At 38.7% G+C, this 18,975-nt stretch overlaps 1 protein-coding gene across 9 annotated transcripts in view; it reads right to left on the bottom strand.

Annotated features, from left to right (window-relative positions):
• The window catches only part of LOC120565155 (arf-GAP with coiled-coil, ANK repeat and PH domain-containing protein 2-like), a 54,082-nt gene extending 38,980 nt beyond the window's left edge, over window positions 1–15,102 (bottom strand). For 7 of the 9 annotated variants that reach the window (XM_039810613.1, XM_039810608.1, XM_039810614.1 and 4 more), the window contains exon 1: window positions 14,692–15,102. In XM_039810613.1, the coding sequence (XP_039666547.1) occupies window positions 14,692–14,744 (53 nt within the window). In that variant the 5' untranslated portion in view covers window positions 14,745–15,102. The remainder of the gene's footprint in view (window positions 1–14,691) is intronic. The other 2 variants (XM_039810606.1, XM_039810611.1) reach the window with 1 other exon arrangement.
• Window positions 15,103–18,975: the final 3,873 nt, after the last annotated feature.

The raw sequence follows: 18,975 nt of genomic DNA, 5'->3' as shown, positions 1-18,975 counted from the left end.
GGCAGCAACTCGCTCAGCACGTTGAAATGTTGTTACGTCTGCAGAAACTGACATAAACCCAATACGGTCAAATATGTTTAGTGCTGGTCCCTTAAGGGCTAAACCTACACTGCATAAAGGATGTACTGTATGTCAAAGAGAACTTTACTCATCTTGTGTACACACAAGCGTAAACGTTAATAGCATGAACTGGCATCAGTTTAATCAATTTATAATATATTCTGCACTTTATAATTCAACAAACCTGAGAGAAAGGCTTGCAACATGGGAACAGTGTCACAGAGTTGTATCATTGTAGAGTTTTATGACATTTTGTGAACCCAAACAGTGGAATGAACTAAAGGTTAAAGTAGTGAAGGAGGGCAAAATAGGGTCAAAAGCAATTACGAGCTCTTTCACAGAGGCACTAATCCTGGTCAAAAGCTATGTTAGCATTTCAGTTACATGCAAAGTCTATTTCTTTGATGTATCACCCAGATGATGACTGTTTTGCTGACAGACTCTGGTGTCTGTCAGCAAGAGGATTTGGCCTATTCTTATATTTTTCTATATTTATACACTGGGCTTTTTGGTTAGGCACATTCAGCCATCTTTCCCTGAAAAAATAATTGTTTAGACAAATTAGCCTTGGAAACTCAATATTTTCGACAGGTGCTCGCTCTTTCGCTTTCTATGCAGCCACAAGAACATAACTATTTCCTTCTAATCTTGTAATTTGAGAACTTGTGAAAGTGCTGACAGAGGATAAGAAAAGGAGGGGCCCTGGCAAAATGAAAATCTGGGCCATTGCCTCACAGCTCTGACCTTGGAGCATGTCCAGCAGAGAGTCTGGATAATAAGCAGAAGAAGAAAGCATGTGACACACACACACACACACACACACACACACTATAAATATATATATATATATATATATATATATATATATATATCGAGATAGAGAAGACAAAGTGAATTCAGAGAGCCATCAGCAGTCCTGAGCCTGGAAATTCAACTGATATTGATGTACTGACTGGTGACCATATCTGGCCTCAACCTGGCTGAGTATTTGGTTTTAGTGAATGATTTCCAAATGGGGCCCTAGGATTGTGGTAGGGTTGTAACACTGTGCAAAACATATAGTCCATTACATACGTCCCATTTGGGATCAGAGTTTTTTCTTAACTCACTAATCAACACTTAAGTCAAAGTGATTCATCTGAAATTTCAAATAATGAGAGTGGCACCCAGGATTGCCTGAACAAAGAGCAAGTAGGGCAATTTTCTTTATAGCTTGAGTAGATCAAGAGTTTATTATACCTTTAACACTGCTAGAGCTTTCAGGCATATGGCAGTTATGAGAATCTAGAGACTAGGGCTGAAACGATTCCTCGAATAACTCGAATAATTCGATTACAAAAAATCCTCAAAGCAAAATTCTTTGCCTCGAAGCTTCGTTAAATCAATGTAATTAAGGTTGTACGGCTCACTGTGTTTCCGCATGGAGGATTATTACTAGCGCAAAGAGGTTGGCGCTTCTGTGGACACAAGACTGACGGCCCAGATTACAAATGAAGGAAGACGAAAATAGCGAGGGTCTAAAAGAAGAGACAGGCGAGCAAAACGACAGAAAGTTTGGGATTATTTTAAGCTGCTACATCATCTCTGTAACAAACATCCATTGTACTCATCCATTCCACGGAGCGAACACGACACAAGGAAATAAACGTCTGCTGCTCTCGTCCAACGCGCTGTTTTACGCAACTAGCCTACAGCATGCTACTCTGCAAATAGTGATGTTTTACCAACAAGCTAAAACGAAAGCTGTCGGTTTATTAGTTTGCTACTAATCTTTGGAAACTTAGCTGCTGCCGGAGACCAATCGGCTCCTCCCCCCAGCATGGCCACTTAATATGCACGTGAATGACGTCATCATGCCGGTGATGTCTGCATTCTTTATTCTTTCTCCTCACTGCGTATTAGGCTTCTGAAAATGTGTCCCCCAGAACAGTGTAGTTGAATAGCCCTGCTGTAAGCTTTGTACCGTCACATTTACCCTCTGGTTTTACTGAACAGCTCTTTTGCATATCCAGTGCGAAGAGCCAGAGGCAAGAAGGGGAAGGAGGTGAAAAATATTAACATTTGGGCCACCAAAAATGTGCTATTGTACTGTTTTTTTTTTTTTTGAAGGGTCTTGGAATTTGGCAATACAAATTTTTCCTTTTTTTTAGTAAACAGCAATAATAAATATTTACTATTGCTGTTTACTAAGTATTTCTTACCCAATTAATCGATGGAATAATCGGTAGAATACTCGATTACTAAAATAATTGATAGCTGCAGCCCTACTAGAGACAGATAACACCTTTGCAACTGCATCTTGAAGAGTGAAGTACCCAAGAAGCCTGTGATCTGCTGCTCAAGTTTATGAACTATAAATTACTTGGCATAAGAAAATCAGACGATATGATTTTATTATTGGGTAGAATAGTGGGCCCTTAAGGGCCACACCACTCTACCCACCAAGGTACACAGAGCTAAAGCCAATGTCACACAATGTCCTTCAGTCATTGTGTGATGAAGCAAAATTAAAAAGGAAATCACACAGTTTATACAAACCTAAATCTCTTAATCCCAAATTCTCAAAACATGATATTGAAGAGTGTAAGCTCTAGAAGTTTGTTGGCAGTTCATAAGTAGCTCTGAGAGGAGTGTAACTAAATGGTTTATGTCGTATACATTTTAGTATAGCTTGTTGCACCTACATAATTTGTGAGGACACATCTTTGTTGATACAACAGAAATAAGTGCAACATCAATGACCTGCACTGAATACATTTTTGGTCAGTAATAGATGTGGGAATCACCAGAGGCCTCACTCTACAATATCATCACGATATTTATGTCACGATACAATATTATTGCGATTTTAAACATATTGCAATATTCTGCGATATATTGCAATTTATTACCCTTTTTCCAACTTCAGATTTTTCCCAGTTTCAAATGATGTCCCCAAAAGGAAACTTTGTCGACATCTTTTTTTATCTAAAAAGATAAATTTCTGTTTGTTCATCTCACTTAATTTTATTGCTGCAAAATGGGATTGTCAAGCAGACAGACTGACCTACACATATATAATAATAGATCGATACTTGGCGTCTGTGTATCGCTACAGTATTGCCACGGAAAATATCGCAATACTATGCTGTATCGATCCCCCACTCCTAGTCAATAATGAAAAATCCAGAATAAAAGCTGCACATTGATTCGCTTAAATTTGCCTTGCGTTTTGTCGGCCTATAAACTTTACAAACCAAGCATAGTCTTAAAATGACCTCTCCACAAAATTGTGATGGAAGTAGAGAAGGGTAATGGAAAGTGGGGCTGCTCTGGTACTCTCAACTCCAGTGCTGAATGTCAGCTAAACTACTTTAGAACCAGACGCTGGTACAATCTCCTCTACTGCCGTCCAGTGTCTCCTCGGCTGACTGTGCTGGTAACAGCCCAACAGGAGAGATGCTCCGTGATTGTGAAAACATCAAAAGGCATAAAAATGTGGGTTTTACAGGTAAAACATGAGACTACAGTAGGCTGATAAAGGAGTTGAGTTTGGTGGGCTACAGCTCTGCAGGTGCACTAAACTGACACTAACTGGACAGGGGAGCGAATAATATATTTCTCATACTTGTAGGTAATGTGTATTAAGAAAAATACATCAGTAATAATGTTGAGTGTTTATTAAAAAAAAAAAAAGAAAATCTATAGAAAAGAAAAAGCATAACTAATGAACCACAACCCCCCTATTTTTTGGGGTGAAGAAAGCAGTCAGCTGAAAGATATGAGGAATAATTGTAATGATCTCTCAGTCATGGAAGAGATTATCTGAACACTCTCAGACATCTGAAGGTCTTACAAAATAAGAAATGTAGCCATTATATATTTTCTTAACTTCAAGAAGATCCATTTCTTATATAAGTCAAAGAGTGAACAGAATGTTCGAGGAAAACAATATAGTGATACAGTGTACCGTCTCAACATTGCATTATGGCGTCAATAAGCTTGCAGCTCTCGACAGCTCACATTGTGTGATCAAGTAGACTGGGTGATAACAATCAGACAGCCCGGGTGATGCAGGTACTTTGCTCTCAGTGCAAAGAGATTCTGACCAAACTGATCTGGTTTCTGTAAACTAAAAAGAAGCAGTAGCTGCAGCCAAAGCAGGCAAGTAAGGAGGGCTTTAGTTGGTGAAGATGTAATCAGTGGACAATCTCATCTCATGGAATTTAATAAACCAGACAACATGCATGGGGCTACCTTCATTCCCACTTGTTTTGCAGCAAAAACATTAGTGCAGTTTGTTCTGAAACATGGAATGGATCTCTGAATCCTGACTGTATAATCAAACATACAACTCTGGTCCACTATATTTTGTGTTTTTGTATTTCATTTATCTAGGCTGCTGATTACAGACCAAACATTGTTAGGTTCAGGATAGATATTCAGATGTTCAGGATAGATATTTTAATGAGCGGTTTAATTTTTTCTGAGTCCAACACTTTCAACTTTGTCTTTGTGTCAGTTTGCGCCACTATTGACGGACACAACGCCTTTCCGTTGACTTTGTATGCAATCGTGTCACCTTTTAAAATACACCCTGCTTCCCGTCTTAACCTGCTTAAGAAAACCTGAAAATATGACTATTTAAGAAAGTTGGAACCAGTGAATTTTGGCCATTTTCCTCAAAAATTACTTCAAACTACTGGATTATTATCAAAGTAGTTGTAGACACATTTTCTGTCAACTTAATAGACTCCTTGTTTCTAACTCCTAATACACTGTCAAATAAAACTGTATTAAAGAAGTAAATGCTCCAGAGTTCATGTGAGCAGCTTTAAGTATATTTGCTGTGACTACACACTGTCTGGTTTTATACATTCACCACATTTGTTGACCTTTACAGCTAAGAGAGTGACACAGCTAATGTGAAAGGAGTAACTTCCAGCAGAAAAGTATAACGAAACAGCAACATATCATTAGCTGACTAGCTTTTTCATTAAATGGAACAATATAAATTGGGGAACTAAGACATCCTGGTTTAAGTGCCGTTTGGGTGTGAGGGTGAAGCTAGGGCTAAATAAAGAGAGACGTGTGGTATGAAGGAGACTACAGTGCATAAAAATAAGAAGAAAAAAAGCCTGCCTTGTAAACCACATCAGTAACAAAGAGGCCGATTCAGCATTACTGAGGGAATGTTTGGATCCTATTTCGCTTTAAATTGGCCAAGATTACGCTAAAGGGCCACTGATCCACAGTATATGGCCGACAGACGTCCACAATACTGTACGCCTAGAAGAGAAACTTTGGATTATATTGGTCTGGTAAATAAAATTGTACCATTTAATATAATTAGCGGTCAGTATTTGAATGAGTACCAATATCTCATAATATTAAACTATGGCCACACCTCTTAAACTGTCACTCTGCCTTATTTACATTACTATACATGTAAGCTAGTAGCCTAAAAGAGCTATCAGGATTTTTTGGCAGTTAAGAGAATCTTTTAGTGTAGTTGTCAAAAACATAAATCCAAAATGCTCTTCACAATTTCCCAAAGTGACATCTTCAAATTGCTTGTTTTCTTTAACCAACAGTCCAAAACAAATCTATTTACAATAAGACTATATAAAAAAAGAAAAAGCAGCACATTTTCACATTGGAGAAGCTGGTACCAGCTAATGTTTGGTTGATTTTGCTTAATAAATTACTTAAATTGTAATCTATTACCCAAAAAGTGAAAAAAAAATACTTATAGGCACTGTATGATCTAGCCTATACGTACTATAGATCAGCGCACAATACTACCTTAAATTATGACGGGTAGAAACGGCACCAACACTTGGTTGCCCAGAAATCCACTCAAATCTGTGTTATTGTTATTATGTATATGTACATAAAACGGTGTTATTTATAAAAGTGGGTGACTAAAATTATTACACTGCCAACAACCAACAGAAACAAAGCCTTAGATCATTTTTGTGCTACTTGCCCTCCGACTCTTACTAACAGCTCTGACTACATAGTAACATATTCTATAAAAACAAAGACATCTAATTCTTTTGCAGTGATTCAGTGACCATGAAGCAAAACAAAGAGTGCCGCCTCTCTGGCTCTGTGTGGCTGTTGGCAGCAGGCCAGCAGGCTGTGCACACGCTGCATGCAGTAGTGAGGTAGTTAAACAGGTTTGTTGTTCACGCTGCCAACCCTTCTGTGGGCCTGGGGCACAGACCTCGGCACTCAAAGACATAAGCTGACACTCGAAAATCATCTGCTCTTCGCATATTTTTCACAATTCTCCAAATTGAAAGATATTTTCTAATGCAGATGTTCTGCAGGATAGGCTGGTTTGACTGGGAATCTGTTTCCATTGTACAATATCTGCACTACCTGCATTTTTCTTCTTTTGTCTCAACCAAACAACTGTTTCCTCTATGTTGATTGGCAAGTGGTGGTCCGCCACGGTTAGATTTCTCCCGCCACGGTATCAAAAAAAGACGTCTATCAGCAGTGACTGTTAGAGAGTCGCAGTGTTCACATCGCGAGTGGGCACGCGTGCCACTCAGAGAAAAGGGAGAAAGAAAAAAAGAGACAGGCTGTCCGGAGAACCCAGCTGAGATGGCATGTGTGCATCCTTGAGAACTGTAAGTCGTATAACTTATATTGTCAGTTAATTTAAGCCTGTATTAGTCTATAGTTCTTGCACATTTTTTGTTTCACCTTCACCTGCTAGCTAAATTACATGTGGCTGTTGATTCAATACAACGCCCTTGATATCATATCATGGCATAGTAGGCTAAACCGTGATTATTTCATAAATTCATGTCCCGAAACATATTGGGAAATTCATTCAACATAATTCCAGCCAAATAACAATTAAAAGTAGGCTATGTTATTTGAACATTTATAACCTAACCTAACTGGCACTGCCTCTGTTTTGGTGTCTGCTGCGGTGCAGTTAAAATCTAATTTTTTTCCTCATACTAATGACACATGTATACTACGTTTGTTTGTGTGGAAAGCCCTTTTTTATTAAGCAACTGTAGGAAGGCATTCGGAAATGTCAACAGATGAGCGCATCAGTGCATGGGCAAACAAGCGCACGTTAATAAGCTGTTAAATGTTCAATGTGTTAACCTTTCCTGATCGCTTCATTTCTGACCGTGATCAGAAAACCAGGGGAGACTCGTTACCTCCAGGGCCGACGTTATAAAATAACCACTAACTCTGCTCCGGTTGCACCTACAACACGTCTGCTTCCTCTAGCTCTCTTCTGCCCACTTAGGCTACCACCTTAATGCCCTTAATGCCCACACTTGTTACTCGAGACCGCTAGTTACGTTTCTCTGACAGAGACTATGATTATTACTAAGCAACCAAGATGCATCTTCAACCACACAAAAGATTAAAAACAAAACCGCGAAAATGGCCAAAATAGGTAAAAGTGATTGTATTTTCTTTGCCTTTTGTGTAATGTATATAGCCTAAAAACTATTTTAAATGAAAATACAGACTATTTTAGGAAAAGTCAGGTACCAGCAGGATTGTATTTGTTTTATTTAGCAAAGTTATTACACATATCAATTTCAAAACGGTCATAATGACCGTCCAGGCCACAGGGTAGCATCTAGCAGCATGTATGCTACTCAGCATTGATGGGCCACCTCTTTCTGAATTCCCCTATAACCGAGGGCCTTGGAGTTATTTTTCCAAAAGCAAAGAAAAATCAAATGCACACAGCAAGGCTGCCAACTTTGCCACTGAGGCAAATATGCAACTAGTTTCATTATGAATGGTTTCATACCATAGCCTACTTTGGGCTTTGGTTTTCCTATGAAGAATTTCTTGTAAAATTCATTTTGTAGACCTACCGTTCCTCAAAAATACAGTTCAATCAAAACGAAATCAAAATATGCCTCATTGTGTGTGAATAGAGGTTAATAAATATATTTGTTTGTGTTGCAGCGAAGTGTCCGTTCCGTTTAATACATAAAACATTTGGTGGCAGGGCGGGACTGGAGGTGGGGGTTCCGACAGATCTGCCCCCACTGCTAAAAAAAAATCCTAGAGGAAACACTGAACGATAAATCCATTCATCAAGATAGTAATAGGCAGATTAAATAATTGTCAATTGCAGCCCTAATGGCATAAAACCCCAGTTCCAAACGGAGTCATTTAATGCTTAAGTATCTTCCAAAATAGAGTCTAATCCCATATTTATAATTTCCTACATAACACAGCTCCAAACTCCACAGTTGGCTCAAAGCAGGCTTACTTCCAGTTCCAAATGACTATAACTTATCCAATTTAGATATGTGTGACAGTTGAACAGCTCCGCATTAAAATGTTTCTTTGATGTTTTCCAATTATGTTTTGTAAAGTGTCCAGCTGTGTTTGTCATCTCTTCTTCCCTCTGGTGCTTCCGCTTTCACTAATGTTTTTATGTAAAGAAAGAAGATTACATACAGGTTTGCTTTTCTGTATCTAATCTTGACCAGTGGGAATGAATAAAGTGTATTCCACTGGACTGAAATGACAGTGGTGGTGGCAAACAATGCAACACTTTGAATCTGTTAGTGTGGATGGAAATGTGAAGAATAGGTTGAGCTTCAGCGCTGTGACGTAGATCCTGTAATTGTTAGAGAGCGGAGGAGTGGCAATATGGAGAGGGTCCCGTCCCGCTGGGGTAAAAACCCACCATTAGACGCACAAGCTTCAACAACAACATCAACAAGATGAGGTCATTACTTAAATATGAACAGTTACACAGGCTCTTGGGAAGTTGTTAGGAATAAACAGTTAGGCCAATTTTGAATTTATTGTACATCCTCAGACTTCCTCTGTCTTAGACAAGTTGTAGGAAGGAAAAACACAGACTGAGGATAGTCATAACTACAGCATTTTCATAATCTACTCTAAAGATTGAGGAGTGATCATCAAAAATGTACAACAGACAGCTATAAACTAGGGGTGCAATTAACCATTATTTTTATCATCGATTAATCTACAGCATATTTTTTCTATTTCATTTCAAAGAGTTTTATTTACCATGCTGCCCCATACTTACTGAAATACAACTGTGTCTAGCAGCACCAATACAGCAGGAGTACAATTAGTCCTCCTCACATTTCATTAGCGGTTAATTTCCTTTATTAATAACCATTAAAAGCGAACAAACCGCAGCTCAATTAAATCACACACAAGCCCATCATGCTAACGAGCCTGCAGCTGGACTCTGATGGGAAACTACTCAGGGAGTACTGCAGTATGAGAACTCCTCATCAGGCTCTGGGTTCTGCATTGGAGAAGACTGCCAGTGATCTGTTGGCTCTACAGCTGCCGTCAATGACTCAGGGGAAATTGCAACTGGGGCTGTTCGACCAATGACTTCATATCATGGCACTCGGCCGAGCTCAGAATCGGCAAAAACAATCAGGAGCGAGCAATCAGGTTATCACGATTAAGAGGAGGGTGAAGACAGGGAAAAAGGTTGTATTGCTGCTAAGTATAGAAATTAGCCCACTTCTGGGCAGTTTATGTTGACTAGGTATAAAAACATATCCATCTTACTCTTGTGAGGTTTCATTTTTTAATCTGTATCTTTATGCTTCCTTGTGTGGGCTATATAGGATATAGGGCTGCAGCTATCGATTCTTTTTGTAATCGATTAATCTAGCACTTTATTGATCGATTAATCGGATATTTTTTGTTGTGTGTTTTTAGACAACCCAAACTAGGGAAAAAAGCAACATTTTCGGAAAAAAGCAACATTTGTATGCCTACATTGCTTACAATATCATCTCTCAAAAAACTAAACATATTAAGAGCATTTAAGTGCCATATTACATTGTTTTTAAAGAATTTTTTTTTCAAATGATATTAACCTCAAACTAAGGCATACATTAAACATACATAAACATTACATTAAGTTGTGCAACTTAACTTTCAGAACTACAAGTTTCAACCTGAGACTGATCTGTATATACAGTAGGCCTATATGTAAATATTAGTTATACTCAACCTATTTTCATTTATATATTTGATTATAATGTCACACAGCTCTGTTACACTTATGCTATTAGATCGTTGATCAGCTGTTTCTCCGTAGAGAGAGAGAGAGAGAGAGATGCGCAACAATCAGCTGTTTTTCCGAAGGGATAGTCAACGCGTCAGCTCTTTAGATCAAATCGTGGTCACCACTAGCTACGTATTTTCTTGTCTTTGATTTTGGTAGTTGTTGTGCTTGGTGTAGTTCCATCGTCCATATGACTATTATTTACTTTTGTCGGGTCCGCTTCGTGGAATGGATGATTAAGTTAGACTCCATGTTTTCTGTTGAGATGCTAAAGCACTGACGTCGTGCTATTATCGTGGTAAGCTAGTTTGATTTTGCAGTAGACACACGGTACAGAGTTTTAGTTTTAATTATGTTTGAACTGATTCCAAACTTTGGACACTTTCTGTCGTTTTCTCCAGCCTGTCTCTTCTCTTAGCCCCTCGCTATTTACGCTCTAGCATGTGTCGCCAGCAGCAGACTGAGCCCATAGAGAGTATATAAGCCGCGTCTGTGCGACAGTAATAATGCTCCGTGCGGAAAAAAACGTCCGTCAGCGATACAACGTTGGTAACATTGATTTAACGAAGCTTCGAGGCAAGTCATTTTGTATCGAGGATTTTTTGTAATCGAATTATTCGAGGAATCGTTTCAGCCCTAATAGGATATTGTAATATTTCAGCTCTACAGATGTTCAAAGTTTTGGTCACCCAACTGTCATCATTACTGTTCTAAAACTACCAATACAAACAACAAACTGCTAACTTAATAAAATATTATTGCAAATTTGAGCCTCCTTTGGGACCTTGCGGGATATAAAGGCATATTCAAAATGTACAACATTTACTCCTATACATGTGGGGAGAGAAGCCACAGCCCTCTGAAGGGAATTTTCGACTCTCATAGTTGAAGAGGAGCCAGAAAAGGCTGAGTCTAACGTCTATTCTCAAGTGGAAAACTAGGATACGAGGGTTTACTGCCAGAAATACATAATTTTTGAACTAGTGAGTCTCTCCTTCGGGCTGAAAGCATGGTTTATGACCAAAGACAGCTTCCCAACTAAAATGAGGATGAGAGCAAAAAAAAAAAAAAAAATGGGGTGTGCCAAATTACCACTTGAAAACAACCCTCTCCACATTTGGGGGCTCCATATTCTCTGGCACAGAGTTGAAAGCAAACACCAAAATGGAAACAGATGTTGAGTGAGTGAGAGCTGCTCCACACTAGTGTATAGGTTTTCATCCACTCTCTCTCTTTCTCTCTCGTTATGTCCTCTTCTCTGGCCAAACATAACAAGTGGGGGTGGAAAAATAAGAGTAAAACGATGGTGGTCGCAGTGGAAAACTGCGCTGTGAAAGTCTCTGCTCAGTCCCAACCCATCAGGATGAACCTACGGTGGACTTGCAGTCAGGAAACTGTGAGCAAATGACTTTCCTAAAGGACAAAGGGCACTAAAAATATAGAGATGTGGTAATATGCTTAGCTGGACTCCTGGTTGTAGAGGATCATGGAAGTGGCTTCTTATCACATTACATGATAACACAGACTGGAGAACACGGTTCAAAATTAACTTTTTGTCCACCAGCCAAATGGCTAGTGAATGTTCAAATTTTACCAGCCATTCAATAGATTACCATTGTTTTTTAGGCTGGAGACTGAAAAGTAGGGCTGGACCATTAATCAGAAATGTATCGAAATTCTGAAGCCGTTATCAATATTTTTTCCCATGACAATAATTTAGATCATTTATTCCTGTTGATTTCTCCTGCAAACATTCTACCACGTGTGTAGTCACATGACTTTGACCGGGACCAGTCAGCCGCATGGAAAGCATCATGGAGGATAACTCAAACACAGAGTCCGAGTCAACTGTGCAACTTGTGCCCAAAAAAACGCAGTGTCCCTCGTCTGGAAACATTTTGGCTTCAGAGAAGATGATTACGTGAATGTGATTAATTATCGTTATCGACATTAAATGTGCAATTAAACGTGATTTGGATTTTAAGTCATATCGTGCAGCCTTACTGAAGAGTGAAGCAAATCTACCGCCACTTGCATATTTGACCAGCATTTTGCTAGTAGATGGTGCTAATTTTGAACCCTCCAGGAGATCCATCATTTCGATATTCAGGTGGTGCAAAAGTCTAACGTTTCTTATCCTTAAAACTACAGAGACTCTGATACGGGTTTATTTTTGCGTTACAGGTGTTAAGAGTAGGCCTACATGGGAGAGGTCACTCAAATGTCACTTCATCGAACAGGGCAGGAAACATTTGACCATGTGACACGATAAGAAAACTAGAGGAGTAAATGACATTTACAGGAACAAAAAGGTGAGATACTATTTTCAAGGCTGCAAAAAAATTGTCATTATCAACTAACCTGCCAATTATTTTCTTGAATAATACTTTTACACATACACACACACACACAAACTCATTTGGGAAAAGGGTATCAATTGTGGACTGGTTATTATTGGTTAAAAGTTTCAGTTTCAGACCAACAATGACAGTTCACCACATCCTCTGACTGCGGTCCAGCTGAAGTAGTTCCCTAGCTTTGTTTTGATAAACTGTACATCACTGACACACAATACTTCAAGCTGTCAGCAGCGACTCTGCGCCTTCTGTTATCAGGAATCAAGCAATGGTGAGTATGAGGATGGTGATCATGATGCAAAACAGGAAAGACAAAGTTCCCAAGACTAGCTTCAAAGTTACAACTAGAACTGGCATTCATAATAAATGCCTTGCCTTAAAGAAATACTAATCAGATTGCTTGGCTGAACACAAATTTATAAAAGTATAATAATAATAATAATAATAATAATAATAATAATAATAATAATAATAATAATGGCTGAGATCCTCATACCCACGCAGTAAGACACAGGAGAGTATGTCACTAGAGTGTTAGACAGGCCAACGTCAAGTAACACAGCTGACTGGGAAGTTTCCCTTTATTAAAAACCTCTGAATGTCAACATCTGTTCCTCGTTTTTGTGGGAGAGGATGTTGCAGCAACAGCAAAGGGAGCTCAGGGAGACGCTTTCTCAAATCTCTGGAAAACGCAAAGTGAGAGAGGCGGAAGTTGAGGGAACAATCCTATTTTACACAGCTTTTAAGCTTGATGAATTGAGAGGGGGGAGTTGTGAGAGATGATGTCACAAGTGACACTGCTGCCCGGAATACATCACGTGAACACCCACCACCTGACAAAACTGCTGAAGAGCTCATTTACGCTCTTGGGAGTACTCAACCATTATTCACTTCCTGCAAATACTTACCAATTAAATGGAGGAGTTTTAAGATGTACCACCTAATGTGTCTAGTGTGAGAAGAAGTGTGAGCCATGTACAGCTTAAAACGATTATTTGAGTGGTCACAGAAAAGTAATTAGCAACTAAAGTCTTTTTTTAAGCAACAATTGCACACAAAATAATCGCTGGTTTAATGTTCTTAAATGTGAAAATGTGAAATTTGTTGGGCTTCTTTGTCTTCTACAATATTAAACTTATTTATTTGGGGGTTTTGGTCTATCTGAATGTCACCTTGGACTTCGGGAAATTGTGATGGCCATATTTTTTTTACCACGGCCCAAACAATTAATTGATTAATCAAGAAGATAACTGACAGATCATGAAAATAATTGTTAGTTGCAGCCCTAGTGTCTTGTCCTGCCAATACAAGCTGACAAGAGTATTTAATTCCAGTTAAATAAGAAAGTGTGCTAACAGTGTGATGTACTGCACACAATAATGGCATCCTTCTGTTACTATATGGTGCACGCATCTGGAACAGCCTTCCCTACGACCTGAGGGCAGCAGAGAATGTTGATACTTTTAAAAGCAAACTCAAGACCGATCTTTTTAGTCTGGCTTTTCAATTAACTTGATCTATTTATCTGTCTATTTATCCACGCATTTAGCCTATTTTACTTCTTGGTGTATGTTAGTATACTAAGTTGGAGTTTTTATCTATATCCAATTCTGGTATTTGCTCACTGTAAATTGATGAGATCTATGATAGCGTTTCCTCCGCTCCTGTTTATTTTATTTTTAGTGAATGCTGTTATTATTGAATATTTTACTAATTACAACGCCATTTCTCGACTTGTTTGGATTCTTTGAAGCACTTTGTGTTAAATTTTATATGTATGAAAAGTGCTCCAAGTGTACAAATAAAATCTGATTGTGTTATACAATCATACAGAGTCGTACTGTATGCTTGACATTTTAACAATGGCAAATGAGGGCTACTGTCACATGACTCTGACTTCCTGCGTTCATTTTTAATATACATTCCTATTTTTACATAATTTATATACAGAAAAAAAGCACCAGAACAGCTTGCTACTGCTCATGTGCTTGCCACACTGGTCAGTGAGTTTATGTTTGGTTTCCTACTCAGCAGTCAGCCTCCCCGGCTGGCCACAGCTTTCTGGGACAAAAATAGAAAAGTGTCAGGCAGCAAACAGCTAACGTTAGCTGGTTACTGCTGATTAGCTTGGGCTAGCAGGCAGCTAAGTGGATACTTTTCCCTGTGATAAATAAAAAAGCACTAACTGTTAACCGGTACAAAAGCCTGGTTGTCATCACTCACCTGAACCGTGGGGAGTCCTTCAAACATTCCTCGAAGTCCACAGTTATCTTCATTTTGCCGCAGTGGGTGAAACCGCAGACTTGCGCTCTCTTTGATTAAAGACAGTAATCCAGTCTTTCCGGCTAATTAGCTTGTTTGCTAACGTTACTGTACCTCTGTCCGACCAGCTGGCTCCACTCTGTCACTGCTCTGCTAGCCAGCTAGCCTCAGAGGCCAGCAGCTACGATTAAAAAGTCACGGAAACGCAACCATAAACAACTGTATGAACGTATGATTGCCAAAACGCTACAACAAAACTATTTCAAACGCAGCGGTCAGTCTTGAAAGCAGAAAGTATCGTCCGGTAGCTAGGTCATAGCAGCCAGTGGGAGAGGACGGAGCTTTCCTTCAACGCAGATACTACTGCCTCACACAAAGATCTTCTATACTGGGAAAAGATGGATCACTACTACAGCGCGCATGTGCCCGGCTTCCCCAGACCCTTTGTTAATTGGGTTTTACAGCTAACATTAACAGAGAAAGTGTAGTTGTCACAATCAATATACAGTCATAATACAAAATATTATATTTATAACACAAATAAAATTAGAAAAAGGGGAAAAACAGATATTCTGGGTTATGAGGAAAGTACCTTGTGGGCCACATCTTCCAAAATTATTAGAAGAGCCCTTTAACGTGAGTCTATTTTCTTTCCAATTTAAGGACATTAAAAAATGTCTTAAATCCAATGAGAATGAGAGGGAGGATTTTTGGACTAAATATTTTGTATCAAAATGTCTCGCTAGTCAGGTGGTTTTTTAACCATGGCTGATTGGGTTTGATGCTGATGGCTGGATATTCTCATGTTCTCAACGTGGGATTTATGTTGTGCTGTCACTGTCATAAATTGTGCAGTGGATTTTAGCATATCATTTTTATTTATGTTTGGGTACTGTTTCACCTTCTTAATCTGTTTGCAGGACACATTACCTTTTAAGGACAATAATGATAAGTTAAAGTTGAGGTAGAAGTTGAAGCGTTATTTTTGTTGAGAAATGAACAAAACAGAAGTGTCATTGAGTCAACATTATTAGCTCTCTTAATACCATAACTCGCTTCGCTTCATAACTCGGACCTCCTATGGCGCCATTTTGATGCTACAAAGCGATCACCTACCGTTAGCATTCCATTGACTGCCATTCATTTTGACGTCACTTTAATAGCGAATAACTTTACATCTGAAGCATTTAAAGACTCTATTTGTCCATTGTTTATTTCTAAATAAACACAACAATGTATAAAAGGCTCCATTACCTTGTACCTCACGTTATGGCTCCGTAGCAGACGTTTTTGTAAAAATAGGCTAACGATTGTGTCATAACCAAGCGACTTACTGTCGCATAGTAGAGCAATTACCGTATATTACAGGAGAAGCTCGCAGGCAGTTTCGACTTACATTAGCTGTTTAGGTTTAATTACTAATGTTAACTAGCATTTTAGTTAGCAATAATTAGCCTGTGCCCATGTTATCTCCTTACATATACCTACGCTCTCCGTCTCTGCAAGATTGGGAATGATTGAGATTTCTCTTGGCACAGCTACTAGAAGACTTACAACTTTCAGACAGGTTGCTGCGCAGTAACGCTCAGCGCTCACTGGAAAAGTGCTTCTTATGCTGCGTTCCAGACATAGTTTTTAGCCCGTAAGTTACGACTTCAAGTCACGACTCACGACTTGGTAGCGTTCCAGGCAAAGTCACCACAAACCCTTCTAGCTAGCGTTAGATAGTGGCTACCTAAAGTTGACATTAGCTATCTAGGTTACTTTACGTTGCCTATTTATGTCTATTTATTTCTACTTATCACTGTTAATAAACGGCGTCTGTACAGCATCAAATTGTTGTTTATGTGTGTGTGACGTCAAAAACTGTAACTGGGAGTACAACGATCTGGTACGAGTTCACGGGTAGTATGTTACAGGTTTGACTGCCGTTCCAGGGTTCTTTCACGAGTAGAAGGTTGTGAAAACACGAGTTACGGGCTGCCTGGAACGCAGCATAATATCCTTCACTGGTCTCCGTACAGAGCAACGGGATCTGTTGGTCCACTCTTATATAGCCTTTGCCACCAAGTATAAAATAATGGCCACTCTGGTCAAAGAGATTAACGCGGCGACAAAAACTAAGCAAGAGCGATGCCTCTGTGTTTTCCTACACGATCTTTGTGTCAGTTGACGGTTGACAGGCGCTTCCAGATCCATTGGAATTACCGTTGGCGCTGCCTGGGCGCATAGTCAGGACCTCCTCATTATTTACCGTGATCTCATTACTGACGATTTCATTACATATTGTGTAATCACTACTCAAGTACAAACTATACAAGTACTAATATTTTACAAGACGAATACGTTAAAACATTTGACATTTTATCCAGATCTCTCGACCTCTTGGGTTGACAGTACTGAAACAGCAGAAGATGCGTCTATAAACCCACTCAACAAACATGCAGGATAATCTTTGTATGAACACACAGTTCCCCTGTTGTATTTATATTATTAGAGTTATATTTTTAGAGTTAAGTGAAATCCAACGGGAATGAAAGATATGTTGTATAACAGCGCCGCCTGGTGTTTAGAGAGGTCATTTCAGAGATTACCTCAAAGCGTGTGTATCCAAATTATTAAGACCCTTAACTACCGGTTTACATTTTGTGTAATGTACAAACTTAACTTTTTATTGTATTTTTTTTTTTTATGCATGAACCTCCATTTTACCCACATCATCCGGCCACGTTTGTGACAGTATTTCATCAACAACAGAGGTGGAAAAAGGGAGTTTTTTTACTGACTTAGCCTATAATTATATTCTGAGGGAGACTACATGGCTCTTTATAGCATTTCAATGTTGCTTCATTTCTATTTATTACCACAAAATATCCTTAGATTTTTTTCTTCTTCTTCTGTCTATGTGTAGCATACAGTAGATAAACCATCATCAGTGTTGGGCAAGTTACTTCCAAAATGTAAAACATTATTGATTACTAGTTACTGTCATTTGAGAGTAATTAGTTACATTACAATATTACTGTCTCTGAATTGTAATGCTTTACACTACTTTTGCGTTACTTTTGAGTTACTTTCACCAAAATAAAAGCAGAAGTATGACTTGGCAGGCAGCTTGTGAATTTCACCACCGGAACAATAAAGTAACATTTTTAATCCACTATATAAATCATAATTTATTCATATTATTTTGTATTATTAATCTGAATCTGCAAAGTAACTAAAGCTATAAAATAAATAGTATAGTAAATCGTACAATAGCCTTCTTGACTGAGTTGTGGTCGACTAGAAGTAGCCTAATAAGTAGGAGAAAATGACAATTAGAATCACCTTACAATTGAATCGAAGTAGCCTACGGTATATAGTTACTTCTGTAGCAAGCCTCAACATGAATTCCCGACATGTTATCTGTCAGCAGCTCGGACACACTGCGGTCGCCACTGACAGGACCCAGATGTCCCTAGGCTACCGTCTCTGGTTCTGGCTCTGACCACGGGAACGGGAACGGTGACGGGACAGCTCACGCAGCGTAAAAAACTCCTGAAAATAATATCCATCTCGCAAATGTATCTGTCTCTGCAGTCATCTCAACCATTGAATACAGCAACAGGAAATAACACTCGTGGACTTTCTTTTCTGTACCGAAATGTTTTCGCGGCGTTGGTGAATTCTAAAAAAAAAAAAAAAAAAGCCACTAAATGTCGGGTTAAAATGTGTTGTAAATCGCGTTACTGAGATTGTAATTGGTAGAATATTACCGACATTTTATTAGTAATGAGTTCTTAATGCGTTAAAGTAAAAAGGAATACAACACTGTAATTGCGTTACTTTTGTAAGGCGTTACTCCCATCACTGACCACCATTGGGACAATTATCTGCATTTATTGATGGTAAAGTTACAGGTTTGTTGTATAATTAAACTGCACTAACAGTGACTAGCATGATGCTACCTTTAAAGGATACAACAACACATTAACAGTGCAACAAGACGGACTGGAGTTTGTTGTGATGGGTTACCGAACACTAGCAAGTTTCACATCTCTGCCATTTAATTCCCATGCTTTGTAAAGGGCTGAAGCTTGCAAAAACACATTTGAGTTTAAGTCAAACTAAAGGAAGATTTGTAATAGAGCATATTTAAATGTTGTTAAGGTACTTCCATTAAAATACAGGTCCTTTTTGCATTACTGCTAAGAGAGATGATTAGTTAGATAAAACTGTGATACAAATATGCATTTTTGTTTT

The sequence above is a fragment of the Perca fluviatilis genome, chromosome 9 (assembly GCF_010015445.1).
Source record: "Perca fluviatilis chromosome 9, GENO_Pfluv_1.0, whole genome shotgun sequence".
NCBI lineage: Eukaryota > Metazoa > Chordata > Actinopteri > Perciformes > Percidae > Perca > Perca fluviatilis.
Note: the sequence above shows the minus strand (reverse complement) of the source record. Positions and strands in the feature narration are given on the sequence as shown.